We start from the raw sequence: 22,598 nt of genomic DNA, 5'->3' as shown, positions 1-22,598 counted from the left end.
GGCTGCCCAGAGCTACATCCAGCCTGACCTTGAATGCCTCCAGGGATGGGGCATCCACAACCTCCTTGGGCAACCTGTTCCAGTGCCTCACCATCCTCTGAGTGGAAAAACTTCCTCCTAACATCTAACCTAAACCTCCCTGTCTCAGTTTAAAACCATTCCCCCTTGTCCTATCACTATCCACTCTCATGAACAGCCATTCTCCCTCCTGTTCATACGCTCCCTTCAAAATACTAGAAGGCCACAATGAGGTCTCCCCATAGCCTTCTCTTCTCCAAGCTAAACAAGCCCAGTTCCCTCAACCTTTCCACATAGGAGAGGTGCTCCAGCCCTCTGATCACCTTAGTGGCCCTCCTCTGAAAGGGCTCCAAGAGCTCCATGCCTTTCTGCGCTGGTGGCCCCAGGCCAACTGTAACATAAATAACACAGTTATATACTTAGAAGTACAAATATCAGCAAAAGTAGTATTAAAATTTGACTGAGATCTACCAGGACTAAGAGAAGTTTTCACTTGGCTATACTTCTAGTCAATGTATAATTGCAGAGTAAAATAAAGAGTTTTCCACCGATAATTATTAACCTTGCTCCTATCTTTGAGGTCTCTTATTTAGGAGCTATTGAACTACAGAAACTAAGAGAACAGTAACTAGACAAACATGCATTTTGATAATTTGGTTAAAATTTTGGTTGCTTTCAAGTAATTAACACTGCTGCCCCTATTAGCCATAGTGAGGCTAAACATACAGCACCAAGCATCACAGGACTTAAGTATAGAACTCTGCTACAGCGGCAAGCCTTGGCAAAGGTGAAATTGGTCATTGAGCCTAATTGGACACATCTGGAGGTGGATAAGCACAGAAAAGGCCGTTTGCTGAGGATACACTGCATGAAGTACACACACTGAGATCTCTAAGATCTTTACATTATGAAGAACAAAGTGCTGGAACAGCATTATATCCAGGTCAACCACTACAACACTGCTGGTGATTGCTGTTGGATTATTAAAGGAATGCCTTAAAATATTAAAAAGTAGTTAAAAACTAACATTGAACTTTTATTAGGACAAATTTCTAGTATCAAGAATGAGTGCAAAGTACAGTTTAAATTTTACTAGATGTATCACCAATACTAAAAATATATATAAATGAAATTAACTGCTCCACAGGCAAGCCCTAGATTTGAAGGTAAGTTTGTGTAAATGTTGAGCAAGACTCAACCTATCAACAGGATCCACCACCTGTACACTTTTCTGTGTATCACAAGTCTGAAGAATCAACCACCCCTAGAGAATACAACCAACTTCTTGGTCTTGTGGTCACCAGGGCACAGTCAGGCTCACGAACACCGCGCTTACAACTGAGAGCACAACTCTACAACGACAAGTTATTGAGCAGCTCATAGAAATATGACAGTTCTCTCAAGATCACAAGCAGTCAAGAAACAAGGCAGGAGAATAAGGCGGATCCAGACATGTGGTCTCTCTCGCTAACCCTAGGATCCACGCTGCGATCCTAACAGATGGCAGAGGCCATCAGCTGCTGTGCTTCCTTTGCCAACTCTGAAATGGACAAATGAAGTGCATACTCCATTCCCACAAGTAGCTTCCAAAGCAGCACCTTAAAGCATAGAGTTTTCCCTGGATGGCATTAAATCCCACTAATGCTGGAAAGCAGCGCCACACAGGAAAGCCATTGATAAGAACTAACTCATGCAACTTGTAAGAAACCCGTGTTTGTTTAGGCAGCTTCTCAAAGCCTCATTCACTGCTTCTGCACATCTACAGCACCAGGAAAGCAACTCGTAGTAGCAAGCTCAACTATGAGGAGACAGCTTCACTGCTGCTGTAAATTCCACTATACATATTCAAATCTTTGATTATTGTAAGAAATGTTACAAATATTTTACAGACGTTTCTGCAACTGAACACACTGAGGTAATAACAAACAGCTGCATTAGCACTAACTTACCTCAAGGACCACAGTTCTGAAAAGGCACAGCAGGGTAGGGCTGAGCTAACGAGACTTAAAGAATATCACCAGCTCTTCTACTAGCCAGCAAGAGCTGCTGCCCAAAGGAGTGGCTCAACCTTTTCCCAACCGCAGCTCTTTCCTACTTTGTCATAAGCCCATATGCTGTAAGGCCAAAGGCAAATTACTTATCTCATTTTCTTTTAGTCTTCTTTCTCTGGTAAGAGCAGCTGAATGTCAAAAAGGCCACCATTCAGCAGCCAACTTCTAGAAAAATTATGTCACGTTTACACAGAAGGATGGAAATCTGAGAGAAACATAAAGCAAAAAAAAAAAAAGTGCACTGAAGTCCAGAGAGGGGCACAAAGAGGACAGACACACAGACCTCCCGATAGATATGCCTTCATGTGTAGAGACACTGTGATCTATTCTACCCTTCTGAATGTTTCTGTTGGAAAGGTTTTCAATCTGGAGTCACAGTACTTGACAGTATCCTGGGCTTCCACAAAGGTCACACAAGAGCTGGAAAACTTTCAATTAAAATTGAATTAATGTTTCACAATATCAATTTTAAAGAAATACATCAGTTTAGTTCTGTATTTTGCTCAGTGAGTAAAACACATAAAAGGCAAACCAAGTTTCATATCTTATGCCATTTTATAAATTTCCACTGGAGAAAGAGAATTAACCCTAAACAAATCTATGTTAAGATATGGTTGTTTAGGGATGTTTCTTTTTTACTCTAAATTACTTTACATTTCACTCAGCCACATCAGTAACTTTCACAAGCTGACAGTCAGAAACGTGTCAGAGAACATAACAGTGTGGTGCTTTCATCAGAATTTACAATTGCAACTCATCACAACTGAAGAGCCCCCCCGAGTTTGTTTTTTTAATATTTAGAGATCTTACAGGTTAACAGCAGTTTTAAGAGATTTTTGTTTTGTCACTGCTGTACAACCTGTCAAGAGCAAATGTTATCTACCATCAAGCTGCACACTTACCCTTACCGCGCTTCTGACGTGCAATCACTGTTATCAGAAATGTTGCTGTCGCTGAGGCGTTCAGAAGTGTTGCAACAGTTCAAAGGCACTATTACAAACAACCCCAGCGTGCAGATTTGTAGCTTTCAGTCTCTTCTTTCACTTACACTCCTGAAGAATAAAAGCTTATTTCTGTCCTGCTTACTCCTTAAAACGTCTGAGTATTTAAGGAAAAATGAGCACTTCTGAAGTAATTGATCTTTAAGGCTTTGTTTCTGCTTTCAAAAATCCTAACCAAGTCCATTTTTCTCCATTTACAAAACAGATACTCTAAGATACTAAAATAGACACTTACTATAATTTTGAGAAACCAAAATCTGTCCACACATACAGCTTTGGTTTTTTTCCTCCATTTGAGGAAGCAGAATGCAAGCAGTTCCAGATGCAGCAATTCTGAGCATGAATGTACAAGTAACAGTCACCTACACCCAGTAATTTCCACTCTTGTCACTTGGAAATCAGTGAGCTCTAACTAAGCTGCCAAGAAACCCAAGCTACAAGGCTGGCTGTAGTTTGGAAAGACAAGCAAAAACAAATAGCCAAGAAAACCCAACCCAAACAAACCTGTCCTTGAATTATTTGAAGAGAAGTGATCGGACCAAAACAACACAACTGTGGGAGAGATCTCAGTGTACCAAAGCTTCACACTTTACACCAAGGCTTTGTCTAAAATTTCATGACCAAAAAATAAAATAAAATAAAATAAAATCAGTCAAATGACCCATGAAGTCAACTCAAAGCTTATCTGAGTTGCTACGGAAGAACAAAGAGGTATGTGCAATTACCAGCCTTGCTCTTACTAATCCTCAAACTTGGAACCATTTAAAACAAAGTCACACAGCTAGACTGTACTAAAAGTGAAACACCTACTTCTGTTATGTTGATAAAAGGAAGTTATGACCCGTTATCTGCTCCTTCAGCCTAGATTAATCTGCTTCTGTTTTAGAATACTGGTTAATTCACTCAGTTTTTGTATAACTACACTCACAGAGAATTGCAGAGAAGTATTCTTTACTGGTAGGGAGATCTTGGCAAACAGTTCCTTCCACTAGTTAAGAGATGAAAAAATAAAGGAATGCCACTCGTGATGTTTTTAACATTAAGATGACATATGAGCTTCGAAAGCAATCCTCAATGTGTATGAACACCACTCATTAGCAAAAGGCTTGATGAAATACCTCCTCAGGGGATCTCCTAAAGCAGATGTAAAGAACAGTACTGAAAAACAAGAAAATGTTACGCATGCTCAGAATTCAAAGGCAGGCATCAAGGCCATCAGTCCCACCTTACTTTTGAGTTCACACTGAAAGTGGAATTGCTTGTGACAGGGATCACAGGATTAGACTTATCTAACTTTTACGTAAATCATTTGCCTTCACAGCCCTGAAGGGAAGAGAGCCCTTAGAAGGTATTTGCAAGACATTAAGTGTCTTTCTTAAAGCTGTTCTGTTATCAGAACTGAAACCACCTGTTTCCACTGTACAGAGAAAAAAACCAAACCAATAGTTGGCCAAAATGACCAAGTTCTAAAAAACAAAAACAAAAAAAAACAACAACTAAGAATTGTCAAAAAGCCAGAATGAGGTTGGAATACAGCCAAAGACAGCTGTAGACAAAACCCTTTCAAGAGTCCTATTTATCAGAACTGGATTGTTAAGAATTACTGTTGCTTCTACATAAGGCTGATATTCTCAGAAGCCTTCAGAAACACAGATACTTTCTAAAAGTATCTAAATATAATTTAAGTTGAAAATTAACAAACTAAAAAACTTTTAGAAGAAGTGCTAAAAAACATGTAAGCTTAGAACTGGACAGTGACATTGGCATGAGGTAATACTAACCACTTTATCACTTATCCTCATTATTTCCTAAGGGAGACAGGAAGGCACACATTTTATTGCTGTGTAGAACACAAAAAGGTTCGCCGTAAGAAATAGCAGGAAATTAAAGAAATAACTTGATAAGAATTCGGGGGGGAGGGCAGGGTGTTATACCAGAAACACAGATAAAACTTCAGTTAGAACAGGATTGTAACCAGTTCCAGTAAAGCAGCTGCAGTTACAGGTCGAACAGTACTCTGCCTCTTTACTGGAGCCAAGCTCTCTCGCTGGCCTCTTGAACAATGTGGTATAATGCACAAGTCCTGCCTGTCAACCATTCTTGCAGGATTTAATATCTGTGTGCACTTAGAGCTTTCCTTCATCTTACCATTTAAATAATCTCCGCTTTCTTGTTAGAAACTTTCATCACCCCCTTTTCATTTGAAAGGCTTTATCATTCATACAAATAGCCATGCTTCAGAGCAACCTCACTCACAAGAACACGCAGCCCCAAACTCACAGCACATGACATCCAGTCAACACATTACCATTACATATACTCAAAGAGACTTCTGTTTAAGCATGCATACTTCATTCAACACAGCTCCCCACAGCTCCCAGGAACAACTCAGAACTGTCCTATTCAACTTAACCTTTAAGCGCTGCAACAACACCAAGACTGTAAATTCCCTGAAGTTCCTCAGATAGCACAGTTGCACCACCAGGAACACCAAACTCACACAGTGAGACTGCATCTTCTGAGTTTCCAGACCACAGCTTTATTCTCAGCTACTGATGTTGCTCATTTAATAGCCTTCCACTCTATCTCCCACAGAACTTAGCCCAGTCTTTCTAGTTAACGTAACTTCCAGCTATATCATGGAAAGAAAATACCATCGGTTCTCATGAGATGAATCCAATCAAAAAATGTTTAGTGAATACTGAGATACACAACAGGGGAAAAAAAAAAAAAAAAAAGTTTGTCAGTACACAGAGAATGAATTTGCTGAAATATGTAGAACCACAAAATATTTTGCCCGGCACCATTCGTAGCACTCTTGTCAATTACTCCAATAGGAGCTGGCATGATGGTCTGCTCCACAGTTACAAATGCAGCCATGTCACACCTTTATACACACATACACAAAAAAGCTAATGCTTTTTATATGCTTTATAGCTTAAAAGAGTGTTGCCTACTGAGTTCATTATTAACAGCTTTTTTTTTTTTTTTTTTTTTTAAAGTACTGTTCTTATTACTGTTACAACTTAAGCCGAAGTTGAACTAAGATGCAGCGTAGAGTTTTGCTTTGGGTTTCTTTGTGAATATGAAGCCACTACAAAGACAATCTACTCAATCATCATTAAGTTGAGCAGTTTGCCAGAATTAACCAAGGAGGCCGGTACTCATCTCCAGTTTGCTTTGAGGTGACAGTAAAACATCTTAACAACCACAGCACAGAGGAAAGTCACACTTGGAACAGATTTCTGACCTGGATTAGAAGCATAGCACCACTTTAAAACAGATCTGAATCTGAAAGAATATGCAGTTTAACCTCCCAGCAGGTTTCATTTACCAATGTAAAATGCAAGTCATTAAAACCTTGCATCTTCAGGATGCTCTTTTCCCACCAACTGCCAGCACCACTTATGGCTATGGCTCCCAGTTATGCTACTTACACCAACAGCATGAAAAATCAGAATTAGCACCTGCAGCAGAATTTGAAGTTCTGGCTTACATCTTACTGCCTTTTGATGTCCTTCAGATTGGGACAAAGCATTCAGAGATTTTAGTAGGAGAAAGGTTAAGTTTATTTTGGTTTAGCTGTATAGGCATGTTCAATTAAGTGTTCATTAAACTGCACCCCCCCTTCCCCTTACTGATACTGAAGTCAGTAAAAATCAGCTCACACAGCGTTTGAATAAAAACATGAATTACTTCAAGAAAACCAACCAGAACCAAGCCTGCTAGAAGTAATGTCTCATTTTCAACTAGTGAAATAATTCCAGTTTCATGCAGATAACATCAACAATCGAGCTTCATAGTATTCACATAAGGGGAGGAAAAGCGGAGCGCTAACACTGGAGAGTAACCGCCCAGTAAGCAGTGTGTTATCTTTAAACTAAGCAGAATTGTAAAATTCCAGACAAAACAAGTGTGTTTAGCATGAAAGAGCAGCCCTCTGAAAGCTGCTGGTAATTGGCACCTGCATTCTTGCTGCCCCCAGCCCAGCTCACCCCCTTTACAGCTGTACAGCTCACCCCAGCTTTACATACAATGGAGAGAACTTCTTTCCCTCCGTTCAGCAGGTTAATTTGAGCTACTGCTGCTGAATGCAGCAGCAAAAAGACAAAGAAGCCTAAATTCCATCACAAAGTTTGGATGTATAGAGCAAGAGATGCTAGCTAGTGCACTAAGGAAAGCAATGTGAGGAAAAAAGATGTATATATAAACAGCCCCATATCGGCAGCTTTGCAAAGCCACCTTACACACACAAGATAGTGGAAAAATGAATAACTCTTCAGCACTAACAAGTAGACTCTACTTAGTTCTGATTAAGAACACCCCAACAAGCTGCTCTAAAGGCAAAGGGTTCCATACCCAGTGCACTCTATGAAGGTAGGACAGGTTTCCCTGCTACATCTTTTTTGGTGTTCGAATGAAGCCTCACAACTGGTATCACAATGAGCACTTACTTCAAACACTGATTTTCAGCACTGCCAGGATAACTTAGTAGTGAAGTGTTCTTATTTTTACAGAAGCTATAAATACAGCATCACTTACAGATGATTTCTTCTCATCTGAAAGCTCTTTTTTTTTTTTTTTTTTTTTTAAACCTAAAATATCTTTTGCTTTTTATTCTTGCTAAAAACAGAGGATAAACCCGAGCCCTCAACTTTCTCTTTAAATTAAAGGATTTTTATATTGCAGCACAATACTGACAGTGAACTTGGACCACTCTCCACTACTCACATTGAAAGAATCCAGATGGGGGTTTCTGGCAATGGAACAACAGCCAAAACGATTCACACCAAATGTCCACCTAGCCCAACAGCAGGCATTTAACAACAGATGCTTGGTACTTTTTTGGAGGTAGTTAAAAGACTTTTTGGACCAGAAGCTCATACCTGCATCTTGAATAGCTACCAACATCTTCAGACTCTTCAACCAGCAATGACAGCAAGTGCCAAAGATTTTTTCCCCCACACTATAACTTACTTAGAAGTCTGATTTAATTTATTTTAAGCCTACTGCCTAAACTGGATGTCAACTTCACATTCCATGAAGAGCTATTCATTTCCCAGTAACTTAGGCCACTTATTTTCTATACCTTTATTACATTACCTCTCAAGTGCCTTGAAATCTAAGCCTAAGGTAAGTAGGTTAGTATCCTACCTCTTATGTTTCAACATTTTCAAGTTTTCAACATCAGTCTGGTCTATGAATAGCTTTTATTGAAAGCAGGCACATACACTAATTCACCAACCAAGAAACTAGGTCAGCCGTTTTCTGAACAGCATGCAGTTTCTCTACAAACAAGCAGAAAAAGGTGATAATGGCACAATGGTGTACTTTTAGTGAAGCCCCTCTTCTGCCACCTATTCCCATCTCTGCTTTTCTGAAGGCCTCTTTCTTCATCTGTTCCTTAAAGAACAAACTTGCCAAGCATCAAAACAGATGAAGAATAAGCTCACAGTCCTGTATCAGCCACTCAATCATATCACAATTTTGTTTAAACACCAAAATATTGAGCATTTCCACTTTCCTCAGCTGCACTGAATGCTAAGACGATTGTCTGCATGGCTCAGAGGAGCTCCCAGTCATGTCTTAAAAAGAAATAAAATCCTACTTTCAACAGACAACTTCATATAGCATTGTTAAAGGTAGTTTAGTGACTGATCAATGGTCAGCAAGACTTTGTTGGTACAGCTAGCAGAGCCATGTTTTATTGGCATCTGTATGCTATGCATGAAAATCCACTTCACACCTTGCCCAAGGAGTGGGAAGAGCTAATGCTCCAAAGCCAAAGGGTGTTGGGCTTTTTGATTATTTGGGGTTTTACTGATTATTTTTCTTTATTGTATGTATAGCTGCACTTCAGAACGCCATCCACTCTGTTCAGACTTGCAAATGAAAGTGATTTAGGACTCCATAAAGGAGCAGAACTTGTGCTATTGCTGTCACCCTGTCCACAGCTTACCTGCTTGCTGACATGTCAGCTGTACTGGATTAGCCATCTCCAACTCTCATCTGACAGTAAGCAGGGTTCATGGAACAGTATGGGGTGCGTGTATGTGTGGAGTGGAGGGGGGGGAACAGGCTTTCAGACTCCTACAGATTCAAATGATTTGAATAAAGGGGGGATGCTTTTTATTTTACTTGCATTCAAGATGGCATTAATGGCTACGCCTTCTTTTTACAAAAACAACAACATCCACACAGCTACACTTCCCTTATTTCCCATGTTTTACATTTTTTAGCAACAGTGCTGAGCCCTCTGCAAAGGTCTGCTGTAAGCTCAGAACAGGAGAACAGCTACATCTCATGTTTCCTTCCTTCAGTAAAGTTGAGTCACATCCTTAGGTCTCCTTTTAGAAAGCTAACAAACCATGTCAAAAGAAAAAATATCTTTAATGGAAAAGCTTCACACTCAAGAGAGCACAGCACTGACACAGGCCACAGTTCAATCCCATGGCTCATTTTCCACAGTGACACAGACAGAAGGACTGCACACCTTCTTATCTGTCAGAAGCAAAGCCTGCCAAAGGATTCCACAGATAAATGAAAGGCTTTAACATTTATCAGGAGTGAATTAGTACAAGCCAATTCCTTGTAATTACTTCGTTAAAAACAAACGTCACATATGGGAGAAAGTAGGAAGTTCAACTATTGCAACAGAATGCCCTTCTAAAGAGCGTTTCCAGTATAAAGTTGAGATATATTTGTTTCCTTTGGTCCCTCTAAAGCTTTCACCCAGTTTATTTTAGGCAGCAGAAGAAACACTGTCTTGTTTTCTCCACTGCACCAAGACAAACACACCTGGATTAACATGAGTAGAGTCCCCTTGTTTGGTATCTGAACCAATTTCCCCAGTCAATTCAGAGCAGGGTAACTGGCACATGAACTGAAACAAGCAAAACTATTAAGTGAAAACAACTAAGTTTATGCCTTTGACAGCTACCTCCATTTATGTAATATACTGTTATTGTTCATTTCATCACACCAGAATGGACAGATCTCTTCAAATCATCCAAATTACCTACTTGTATGATCAGAACAATTCAGCCTTTGGGATTCACCTTCTAAAGAGTCAACACATGGGCAACGAGACACACAAATTAATCACTTTCTTATAAATGTGATAGCTAGACAGAGCTGATCCCATTACCAGGCAAACAGACAAGGCGTTTCCATCCTTCCTACTCTGATGAGCCACTTCAGTCTTGGGATGTACTCTGCTTTTCTGCACACAGATTTAGATCAAATTGATACATGTCAATCAACTGTAATTGGTGCATGGCTCATTAAGCATGAGACACTTCTGTGGCTGCAACTTTCAGAAGTGTTTTCCAAATTTATTTCTCTGAAGTTACTGAACAACAACACAGTATATTTAAAACAATGACCACACTATTTCTATTTAGAGACTAAAGCAGTGCCACTTTCCAAGGTACATGGTCAATTATTTGGAGCAGGTGTTGCAGTGAAGGAGGAAGCAGTAGCTCAGTTTCCTGTACTGAGGACACGGCTGCTGTGTTAGAGAGAAACTTCCTAAAAGTTCTCTCTCCATAATTAACCTACAGAACACGGGAATATAAAAAAGCCATTTAAACACTCATCCCAACCACGTTCTCAGAATGTAGCTCTGATGCAACTCAGAACTTTGTCATTATGAAGATCAGGAGATAACAAAAGATCTGCATCTTTCAACAAGTATTATCTACAGCCTGTGATAAACACTACTTACCCTAGTTCATGAAAAAATAGGATACTGACTTTGTTTCTCCTGCCATTAGAAGTTTGAGTTCTTGACCTTGAAAAATTGGTTTCACTGAAAAAGTGAAAATTATCTTCCCCCCCCTCACCCCCCCCCCCGGAAACACTGCTTTGGAATGGATAAGAGCAGTGCCTGTTGCAATTCAGAGACGAATAAATAAAGGCTCAGTTCCGTATCATAAAACCTACTCAGACCCAAAGAGAGTACCTGTCAGAGAACTAGACTCCTGCAGGCACAGTCTGCCCCAATTACAAGTACTGAGAAACCTTGAGAACCACAGTGGAAAGGAAAAAACCACCTCCAGTTCAGCACACAGCTATAACAGAACCAGTCTGACTTTCCGACTGGACCTGTCCCACATGAGGAACTGAAGAGCAGACCCCAGTATGAATGATGCTTCTATTTCCAAATGCGTGTGGTCAGAAGGTGGCAGAAATAAAATCAGAACAGAAAGGTTTAAGCCATTCAACTCAAACTATTTCCTTTTTCAGGCAGTTCTAGCCTCAGTTCTACTGAGATGATCACAAGCATTAACAATGCTCAATGAAGGAAGTGCCTGGAAAACAAGCAGGCTTATCACACTACCAAATTAGCTAGGCAAGCAGCAGCTACTGCAACCACTCTGTTGCTAAGAATATAAAGAAGAGAACAAAGCAGAGAAAAGTCTGGTGGGTCAAAAGGAAAGCACAAAGAATGTTCCCTATGACAGACATTTCCTGAGGTATGAGCAAGAAGAACATTCTAAATAAACGTCCAATAAAAGAGGATTAGAAAGGACAGAGCAATAAGAATGAAACTACCCGACCAGACACGAGACAAGAGCACGAAGCCTACCTTCCAGTTACTTCCATTTTACTGTCCACATGCAGCACAGACTTCAAGTTTCCATTATAAGCCCGTCCTGTAACAGCAGTCTCCACAACTTATGGAGCTCAGCACAGCTGACAGCAGTAATGAAGAGATGATGTTACACACATAACCGGCTGATGAAATAAAGAACACTTCTATTAGGTGCTCTCCTTCAGTGAAGGGCAGCAGATGAAGTGTAGGAAGCAGAGCTCTGAGATCTCCTAAGGAAATGGGGAAAAAAAGGAATGCCTTAACTAAACCAGCTTTAAATCAAACAAAAACCAACACAAGAGGGTCCAAAGTATTTTGGAAGAAATAGGTCATTTATAAAAACTATCTTCAATAAGATGACTATTCAGTCATCTAACAAGGATTGTATTCATTATCTTCATTTTTTTCCTCTGAACTTCCAAAGATGAACTGAAACAGTAGCTCTCATTAACACTGAAAGCTGTCCTCAGAAAAAAAAAAATATACTTAAGAATCACCACAAAACAGAAATCATAAGAAAAAAAATGTAATTAAAAGTACCTTGCATTGCTGCACGAAGTTTCTCCTAACTCACAAACATGCAACAAAAATGAAACGCTGTAATTTGCCGAGAGCAGCATTTTACCAGGACTAAAGCAAATATCTTCAGTTGTTCTTTTGTTTGCTGTTTGCTTTTCCGAAGCTCTGATTTAAAGCCAGGAATCAGACCAACTCTAAGCACAACAACTGTGCTTTTCATTTTAAAGAAACCATTTGGCTTCAGTACTAGGACTGAAGATGATGCTCTTTAAGCAAGTCAAAGCTTTACAGTTGTGGAAATGAAATACAAATTACCTGAAGGTAGGAAGTGATTTTTAGTTGTTATTCTGAATCTATTACATATACAACAACAAGACAAAATTAAGCAGCACTGAATCATTGTGGCAATGGCGTAAAACTGACACATTGTGAAAACTGCACTTTATTGCAGTCAGGGTGTTTTATTTCCTGACAACTGTCAGCAACACACAGCGTGCTCAGATGAGTGCGCACACACACTTGTTCCCTGGCAAAAAGGACCTGCCCCCAGCAGATGGAACAAGAGCATAAGCAAAGCCTACATCACTGGCACAGCAGAATAGAAGCCTGAAAATCACTTCAGTATTTCGTCCAGCAATTAAAATACTAGTTTTCTAAAAATATTCGTGGTTCTACATCAGCTCAAGTTTGTCTGGGCTCCAAGCTGCCTTATTGGAGTACCTGTCCCCCTCTATTCAGCTCTTGTGAGGCCACATCTGGAGTACTGCGTCCAGGCCTGGGGCATGGAGCTCTTGGAACAGGTCCAGAGGAGGGCCACTAAGGTGATCAGAGGGCTGGAGCACCTCTCCTGTGAGGAAAGGTTGAGGGAACTGAGCTTGTTTAGCTTGGAGAAAAGAAGGCTCCCAGGAGACCTCACTGAGGCCTTCCAATATTTGAAGGGAGCATAAAAATAGGAGAGGTTACATGCATTTACGACAGTGGACAGTGACAGGACAAGGGGGAATGGGTTTAATTTGAGACAGGGGAGGCTTATATTAGATATCAGGAGGAAGTTTTTCCACACAGAGGGTGGTGACGCACTGGAACAGGTTGCCCAAGGAGGTTGTGGATGCCCCATCCCATTCAAGGCCAGGCTGGATGTGGCTCTGGGCAGCCTGGTCTGGTGGTTGGTGACCCTGCACATAGCAGGGGGTTGAAACGTGATGATCACTGTGATTCTTTTCAACCCAGGCCATTCTATGATTCTTTGATATAGCTACCTATACTTTACAGTACATGGACATATATGCTAGCACATGGGTGCATATCTGATGTCTATATATTCACATATGTATTTACATACACTCTATATACAGAGAGTAACTATAAGATAGCAAGTGTATTAGTTTATTGCATTCCTATCCTCTTTTGACGGATGGCTGCTGGGGTTTGTTTGTTTGTCTTTTTTTAAATGAAGTTTTATAATGACTGTACTTCCTCTTCTTTTTCAGGGCTGCTACTCCCGGCTCCTGCCTGACTCACCACACGTAGCTGTGCTTCAGCATGTTGCACTTCATGTTCCTTTACCAAGTGTCACTACAGTTCTTACTTGAGCTGAACATACTTAAACTGCATAAATCCACCCACAGAAGTGAAGGTGGGTAGAGCTGACAGATCACAGAACTCAGTACACAGGAAGCCTGGGTAAGGCCAGAAAACAGCACCTAAGGCTCTGATTGTTTAAAATTTTTGTTTCTGTGCCCTTTACAAACGTAAACATTACTATTCAACATGAAAGTCCCTCAATTTGCTTGTCACATGGCCAGTATCACACCAGCAGCCAGCTGTGCTTCTAGAAAAACCCGGAGTACCGCCTGAACTTTCTGATCCAAACTACTCCTGTGATCTTTTCCTCCCTAACAGGGCACAGAAATTTCTACTTTAAAGACTCAAGGTACTTCTTGCCAGTGAATGCAAAGCCCTCAAGAGAAATCTACAGCCACAGCGTTCCTAGCCCTGCTAGCTTCAGAGCCGATCAGCCAAACATTAACTGAACAGAAGCCAACACAGTAGGCCTGGCAAGAAAAGGCAAAAAAACCACAGCTCCATCAGCAGAGGCTGCTGTTCTTTCCTTTACCCAGGAGTAAACTTATTTTCCTCTCTTTAAAGTACTATGCAGTTTTCTAACCAGAATAAGCTGCATTCACAGGACTTATCTTAAACAGAAGCTCCCCAGGCAAAACTGGATGATGAGTTAGTAGGAGGATCCAAAAAAGAATAGCAAAGGCGTTTTACCCTTCCTTCCAGTGACAGAATAAACAGATATGGTTCCCTAAGAGAAACGTGAGAAGCCACAGGGCTCTACAAAACAGAAAGCGCTCACAGCTCCTCCCTTCCAGTGACTACATTCAGCAAGACTGCCTATCTAACTCAACATCCAAGCAGAGCAACGTGGAAGACTCAAACAGGGCCTCCACTGAAAAATAAAAACAAGTTCATCCCTCCTTCCTTCACCAAACAGGAAGAGAAAGGAATTGGTTACCCCAAATTCTGCTAATGAAGCTGCACTACCAGCACGACTTTGCCATACCGCCTGAATACCAACATGAATCTTTTTACAGCACCTGAAAGTTTGACCCTTCAAGTCCGGCCCTAAAGCTGCGTGACTTCAGTACAGCTCAGGAATGCAGGAAACACCACTATCTGCATCAATATCAAAGGTTTGTGAGAGTTCCTAATACCAGAGTATGAGTTCTTGAGAGTCACACAATGCCAGAATTAATCCTTCCTCATTGCTCTGAGCAAGAAAATACTTACATGAGGAAAAAAATAATTCTAGAAATAAAAAGTTTGCCTTTCTAGCAAAATGAAACAACCACGTCCTGCTTGATGCAAGACTTTGCTCACTACTGCATTCTCCAATTCAGTTACGGTGTCCGTAAGTCCAAAGAGACAAAGAAAGTCTCGAAATGGAACTGCAGCAAGAGAACAGCAGCACATCTGATAGGGATATGGCTGATAATACATAAAATATTCTAAAAGGTCTGGGGTTCCAGTCATTTCTAGCCACGCATGCAGAACTATCTGAACTTCTCTTCTTTGTGCCTTTGCTCATGCGTAAAATAGGAAGCAAACCACTTCCTCATCTCACCAGACCGTTCCGGTAACAAATAACTGTACAGAAATGAGTACCAGACCAGTACCATCCAAGAGAAGATTCATTAATTTCTGAAGCAAGATTTTAAGAGAATATGGCAAGGTGCTGAAGGACAGAACAAAACAAGCATCGGTCACTTTGCCCTGGGATAAAGCAGGGGTCCTAACCAAAGCAATAGATACAGCAGTGTATTCAAGGCTGCCTTCTGAGTGCTCTGTTCCCAAGATCACAGAAAAAAAAAAAAGCCAAATATATAACCTTAACTGGGAGATGAGTCCAGTCAGTCTGTCCTTGTAGCTAAGCGCCACATGAATGGAATCAGAACCATCTGCTCACTGCACTGGTTTCTATCACTTCACCACATATCAGGTTGAAGTGGCAAAGATACGTCATCTACGAATGGTAGAAGACTGAGATGTTTTATTTAACTGTTGTCCAATCTCTGCAAGTTTTCTGGCCCTAATTTTTCTTCCAAGATATCCCTGTCCAAGAGACTCAATCCCTCTTGGTTCTCCTGTCAATTCTTCTCATCCCATATTTTCTTGTCCAGCAATTTCCTGTCTTCCCTGATGACCCCAACCTGCTGACAGATTAACATCATCATTCCTACACATTCCCTCAATCAATACCATGCTGACAGCCTTCACACAGCCCACAGGCTCCCAGTCTTCTCTCCACAACTTGAATAAGTTGTCCCCAGCTCAGATCCAGACTCCAGTTCTCATTTTTTTTTCCCTACTTTCAGCTCAAAATGAGCTGCTCCTCCTCCTAGCTTACTGCTACAGCTCCTCACCTCAGACATTATCTCCACCCCAGCTCTTTTCTTCCTCCATACTGCCTGACTGGATAAATGTTTATTAGAAATGAGCTTTCATAGGATTGTAATGGGGTCAAAACAAGGCATATTCTGCACCAGGAAAGAGGAGCAAAGCAGGAGGCACAAACCCTGCAAAAACACCCTGGTGCAGAGCTCAGGCACACCAGAGCTGTGTGAAGAGCTGTCAAAAAATGTCAAGAATACAGTTAGAACATCTGCTCCCAAGTCTCACTTTTGGCAGCTACTGAAGTACTTTGATTGAAATTCTTTTGAACACCTGACACAATATTAACATCAATATATAACAGTATTTGCTCAATGTCTTAATCAATAGCATACTATGCTGCCATTTCCTAGGCATTACTGCCAGTCTCACCTGCAACAACAACCTCCTGGGACACAACTCTACTCCATGCTTATTAAGAAGATTCTCCTGGACAAGTTTGAATGTCGCTAAAAACAGATTTCTGAAAAGAAAGCAACTCTGGATTTGTTTAGATGCTTTTGAAACATGCCTTTGGAACATCTCTAAACTTCAGGCTAGGAGATACCAACTAGCTCATGTCATGCTGTTACTACTGCTGAGAAATGAACTCAACACTGAACTGAGATGCAAAGGTAAGCCCTGCTAAAGCACATGAAGTACTGCTGCAGCACTCACAAGAGTGCGATTTTAGCCAGCTGCCTGCGAGCACAAGAAGCACCCAGTGTAATAAACACAAGCAGGAAATGTAAATACTAAATCAATTAAATACTGTTCCTTATCAGTCCCAACACAGTGTTGTCTTGTCCGTATGATTCTCACTTATACAAAAGGTCAGCAGTTTTACCTCCAAGACAAAGCTTGGTAAAGTCTGGTGGTTACACATTTCACTTCCACATTAAGAAGGAACAGTTTCAAACAACCACGTGCCTCAGCACATTAAAGGTGCAAATGTAACAAAAAAGAAATGAACTGGCTTTTCAAGCTCTTGCCCAGAACACACTTCGTGAGAGCAAAACCTCTCAGGCAGACAGTAAACAGGGAGAGAGGTTTGCTTTGCTTTTAAGAAATATAACTACAAATATATTTTAGCCATTCTTCTAAGTTGATTTTAGTCTATCGGTGCTGTTGAACAGACATCCTAGAATTCAGAAAACTACACTTTTTGCACTAAAAAGATTAATGTTGTACATAAGCAGAAGCAAGCACCTTGCTGTCCAGCACAAAGACAAAGAGATCCATGCATGTGAGGATGTTACCCTCTGGAGTCCTATAAATCCAAATAAAGAGAACCAGTAGTCTCCCAGTGCCACACCTGACTGGAAGCACACTCAATTACATCTGACTTCTGAAGTTACACAACTGCCAGACCCACTTGTCACAGAAACAGGGCTTACCAGTCAGCTAATTTACAACTTGGGTTCCTAGGAACTCATCTATTACCTTGTATAGCACACCAGAAGTTACTCACCCTAACACTCCATTTAATTTAATAATCAAGTGCTGAAGGAGAACCAGAATTGCCTCCTGGCTGAATTTAAGAGGCTTTTGAACTGCTCCAGTTAAACAGAACTCGCTCACAGGGCAGCTTCGTGCTACCAGAGAATGGTTAAGTACGCAGGCGGATGTAAAAAGGGCTTTTAAGGATGTATCTGGGACAGCCTCCTGCCCCACTTCCTCATACATAAACTGATTGCTGGTACAGAACTGCTTTTGCCTAGTGGTCACCAATTCAGGTGGAGCATATGTTGATGAGAATCAGCCTTCCAGACCAACGTATTAACTCCCACAAGATGAGGCTTTAGGGTTTGGTGTGGGTGGCAGACAGAAGGCCTGTTTTGCAAGGCAGGCTATTTTAGTAAGTACAGCCACACCAAACTGAATGCACTCAATCTCACAAGCTAAGCTGTCCCAGACCCAATTACTATTTGCATTGAGATCACCTGGGAATCTCAAGTCTGCAGATCTATAAGCATCTAGAGCATCAAACACCTTGTAAATAAGATCACAAACCATAGTGCACTTCTACTAAAACACAAGAAAAAAAGCCTCCTATAGAAACATTATCGAGGAAATCAGTTTTTATACACTTGGAGTTTGCACTTTTTTTACTTCAGAAATGTTCAGCCTCTGATTTTTCCTACAGGTCCATAATGACTGCGTGTAGATGGAAAAACAGTGACTTTGATCAGTCACATGGTATTCCCCAAATGCAGTATTAGAATTTAGGTTAGAGTAAATCAGGTAGACAAAAATACTTCCCGAAACGCATAAAACAGTTACAGAACTAAAAAAACTGCCTGGCACCTCACCTCACTTTAGAAATCATAACTTCATGACCAGCCTTTACACTTCTGGAATTAACCGAAGGTAAAAAGCCATTAAGCATTTAACTAAGACCATACGATACAGTCAGAAGCAACAGCAAACAAAGCTGACAGCACAAGCAAACAACAAAGGTTGGAAGACTGGAAGGACACTGTCAGCCTTTACCTCTTATCTATGACCGTCTCTGAACTACCTTGAGACTCAAGTCATCAGGAGCAAAAGGCAGAACGCATCACTTTCACCTTTCAATTGCTCTGCCTGCAACTGGTTTCACTGTCTCCACAGTGAAGGTATTCTCTGTGCGTCAGGCTTCCACGTGACAGAGGAGACAAAATGCTCGTTCTAAAAAGAAGAATGCAATTAAAGCCACAGGAGATGGGGAACACAGGAGAAAGCGCTGTAACTAAAAATACTTCCAGCTTTACCTCGTCAATTCTAAAGCTATTCATCGTTTGTTAGTGGTTTCTGCTGGGCTCTGCTGTTTATATAATTGCTGTACCTCTACCTCCAATAGGCAGCGGAATAGCAAATGTAAAACACCACCTATAGAAGACAGCCTGTTACTCTCAGCAAATTTCAGACAGTTTGAAACATTCTGCCAGCTGCAGCAGCCAGCTTGCGGCACTCAAGAGAACATTCCTGAACCACAGAAGAGAAACTGAGGTGGATTTATAGAAGGTCCTGAAATCAACAGCAAACAACTTTACGCACGTGAGAAGCAGACTTGTATTAGAGGCGTTAAATTATCCAATGACATGGAAAACTTTATAAATACTCTTTCATTACAGATTAATATTAAAGGAAGACTTATAAAGATTACGTCAGTGGTCCTTTTGCACAAGTACTCTTGATGCACGCAAATGAATGGGTGTTGAAAAAATGTCAAAAGGTACAGACAACTGGTCATTGCTTACAGCTGGAAAATGCTTTGAAATCAATCTTACCCCACCTGCCTGATTCACCACTTCCAGGTGCCAGGGCTATTCAGTGCCAGTGTTTAACTCCTTGCATCATCCCCTCACTGTCATCCCCCCTGAAGCCATTCTGATAGACCTGGGGGGACCATAGCAAAAAAAGATTCCTCATCTCTGCATCGCAGTGCTAACTGCAAGAACACAGTGCTGACACTCAAGCCCTACGTGGAATTCAGCACTTACATTCACTTGGGCTTCATACCTCACCTGCAGGATGTTTTCTTAACAGCTAATACTCCAGAAGAAAAGCTGCCATTTGACAACACTCAAAATATTCAGCTTTGAAAATGTATTTCCATTATTTCTTTCATGCCTCATATTTATAATATACTTCAGGGTGGTTAGCATGAGCTTTAAGAGTCAGGAGTCGCGCTCCTCAACTTAAGCCTGCCAACATCAATGAATACAACTCTTGCTGCAATTTAAAGAGCATTCAGAAGAGCAGGCAAAGGTGATAACCCTAACTTACTTCAGTACTATTTCTTTAGAAGCAACAAGTACTCAATAACTGCTAAAAAAACAATCTGACCTCCTGCATGTAAGTTTTACCCCTCCTTTATGATTGTTCCCATCCATGCCCCCAGCTGGCAGGCAACAACACAACAGTGCTGCAGGCTGCCTACATATCTGTATTCTTCTAGAAACAGCACAGAGGGGAAAAAGCCTACATTTATCCCATCTAAGCAGATACAGAAACCCAAAAAGGGCCTCCTACATACCGTTTCCAAATGACAGACCTCTACTACTGTATCATTCAATAATACAGTGCTTAGCAACAAAATACTCCCCACCCTTCTGTGTCAAGGTGCCCGTCTCCAGACTTCTATTGAAGCTCTCCACATACCTTTCCCTGAACTATTCGTGGTAAGTATTGCATTCAATTCATTTTAAATTAATACATCTGCTAAGATGTATACTAGCTACCACTGCACAAGGTATAATATTTTTTTCTTATATGCAGATGTTACAAAGATGATGCAAAACTCTAGGAAAGAGTTAGAACAGTACAGTTACATCTGCAAGAAAAGAGCCAGCTAACACTGTATTTCAAGAGACAGCCAGGCCCCTCCAGGAAAGGCTTCATGTGAGGAGGTGGATGATTTCAGAAGAATCTTTCAATAATCACTCACCTCAGGTGGCCTCAGCTAAACTGCAAACAATGAGGAAAATCTAGAGCACCTGATGCCAAATGGGAGTTATGTAACAGAAAGGATCGGATTCATTCCTCACTTTCATACCATGGCAATGCTTCATGACAGAGGTATTCTGGAACTGATTCTGGGATTGTTTCTTTCCACTGTCCCTATTCTCTGACAGCTAATGTATGCAAGAAGAAACCTCACAGCTTGACTTCAATAAAATGCTATCTACGCTTCCACTAAAAGCTTCTGTTTCAATAATGCAGCGCTCTCTGTATGTCAAACAAAATGCATTCCTATTCCACAGTAGAGCAGTGTTTCATTCACGTCATTTGGCTTTTTACCATTACAACACAGAGCTGAAGACGTTTTCTGAAGCCCAGCGACGTGTCTCACGGTAACAGGGTACGGCAGGCTGCAACTGACAGGTTGGTGCAGGTTCCAACTCTGACAGCAATAACCTCAGTTGAGTGGCTCAATTTCTCCTGTCCAATACCTCCACCTGCCACACCCTACTATAGAAAACACTCATTTATTGTATAAACACCAAAAAATCAGCAGAAATAAAGGAAGCAGTCTGTGAAAAGGAAAAAAAACTAAGAAGTTGGAGGAAAGCAAACTTTGCAGAGCTGGTAATAGGGAAGGTGACAGATCACTACCTTAGCCTCAACGTTTTGCCGGCTTAAGGATCAACACGCATGTTGACGTGACACCTGTATTTCTACTTTACATCACGAGAAATTCGGAACGAGGGATTTAAGAGGCGAGATGCTACTACCACACCTGAAGAGCTGCCACACTGACATGCGCATGCCATGGAACAGGAAAAGAGGAAAGCTCCTCACGAACCTCCACGGCCAGCAGCATCCCTATTTCTTTACCTGAGATGCACCTGTGAAGAAGGCTGTCGTATTTTAAGACCCCAAGAAAATGCTATTGCACCAGTCTGCAAACTAACAAGACAGAACCGAGCTGCACACGCCACTATTCCTACATCAAAATTCAGACCTAATTACAATGTGATTCTATCTGCCGTTTCACGAACAGACGACAACCGCCTCCGAACCGCTGGACTCACCTTACCCAAGGCTGGCGGACAGCCCCAGTACCACAGCGGGGACGCCCGGTCCCCACGACAAACCCCTGTGCCCCGCAACGCTCAGCGTACGTCCCCACCGCTCGGCTCCCCGCCGCGCCGGCCGCCCCGGGGCCGCTCCTCGGAGAGGGGGGGGCGGGCAAAGCCGCGAGAAGTTGCGGAGGAGCAACAGATGGGACGCAGCGCCGTCCCCTCCGGGCCGCGGCGGGAACGTGGGGTACGAGGGAGGTCGCGCCGCCGAGGCTGAGAGGCGCGGAGGTCGCGGCGAACCCGGCCCGCCCTCCCCGCACGCCGCCGCACTCACCGAGCCGCCCGGCGATGCGGACGGAGCCGGAGCCGCCGCCTCCCTGGGCCGGACCCCGCGCAGGGCAGGGGCGGATGGCGACAGCGCCGGAGCCGCCCGCACTGAGGGGAGGGGGGGATGAGGGGGAGGGGGCGAGCCGCAAAGCACCACAGGGGACCGGCCGTGCGGGCGGGCGGGCGGTGACCCGGATGTACCGGCTGGGAGGAGCGCGGATTGAGGGGGGGCATCCAGCAGGTGAGTGCGCACGCGCGCCCGGCTGCCAGCACACTGCGCATGCACCTGCTTTGACTCCGAGTGTCTCGGGCAGGGGCGGAGGAAGCGAAACAGAAGCGGGCGGGCGAGGCGGCCGGCTGCGGGTCGCGCTCCTTAAAGGGGCCGCCGGGAGGCAGCTCGTGCTGGGGACAGCCATCTTCCTTGAGGTGCCCGAGCTTCCAATGCAGCTCTCCAGGCTCCGAACTAAACGTGTGGGGAAGCCTACAGGAGCATTCAGGGCATCTCAACCAGGAGCCTTCTGCCAGGCCTCAGCCTCCTGCAAGCTCAAGGAACACATCTATATATATACACTCACATATACACGTATTTAACCTGTCCCTATTGGGTCCTGTCCCATCCTGTGAGGCGCCTGCAAAAGCAGGA

General features: G+C 42.3%; 1 protein-coding gene across 1 annotated transcript in view; it reads right to left on the bottom strand.

Moving 5' to 3' along the window:
• The window catches only part of CYRIB (CYFIP related Rac1 interactor B), a gene marked incomplete at both ends in the record, with an annotated part of 73,872 nt that extends 51,635 nt beyond the window's left edge, over positions 1-22,237 (bottom strand). The window contains 2 exon segments of the mRNA XM_079533163.1: positions 21,963-22,077; positions 22,079-22,237. Coding sequence (XP_079389289.1) covers positions 21,963-22,077; positions 22,079-22,237 — 274 coding nt within the window.
• Positions 22,238-22,598: the final 361 nt, after the last annotated feature.

This window comes from Tetrao urogallus (genome assembly GCF_951394365.1).
Source record: "Tetrao urogallus genome assembly, chromosome: 3".
NCBI lineage: Eukaryota > Metazoa > Chordata > Aves > Galliformes > Phasianidae > Tetrao > Tetrao urogallus.
Note: the sequence above shows the minus strand (reverse complement) of the source record. Positions and strands in the feature narration are given on the sequence as shown.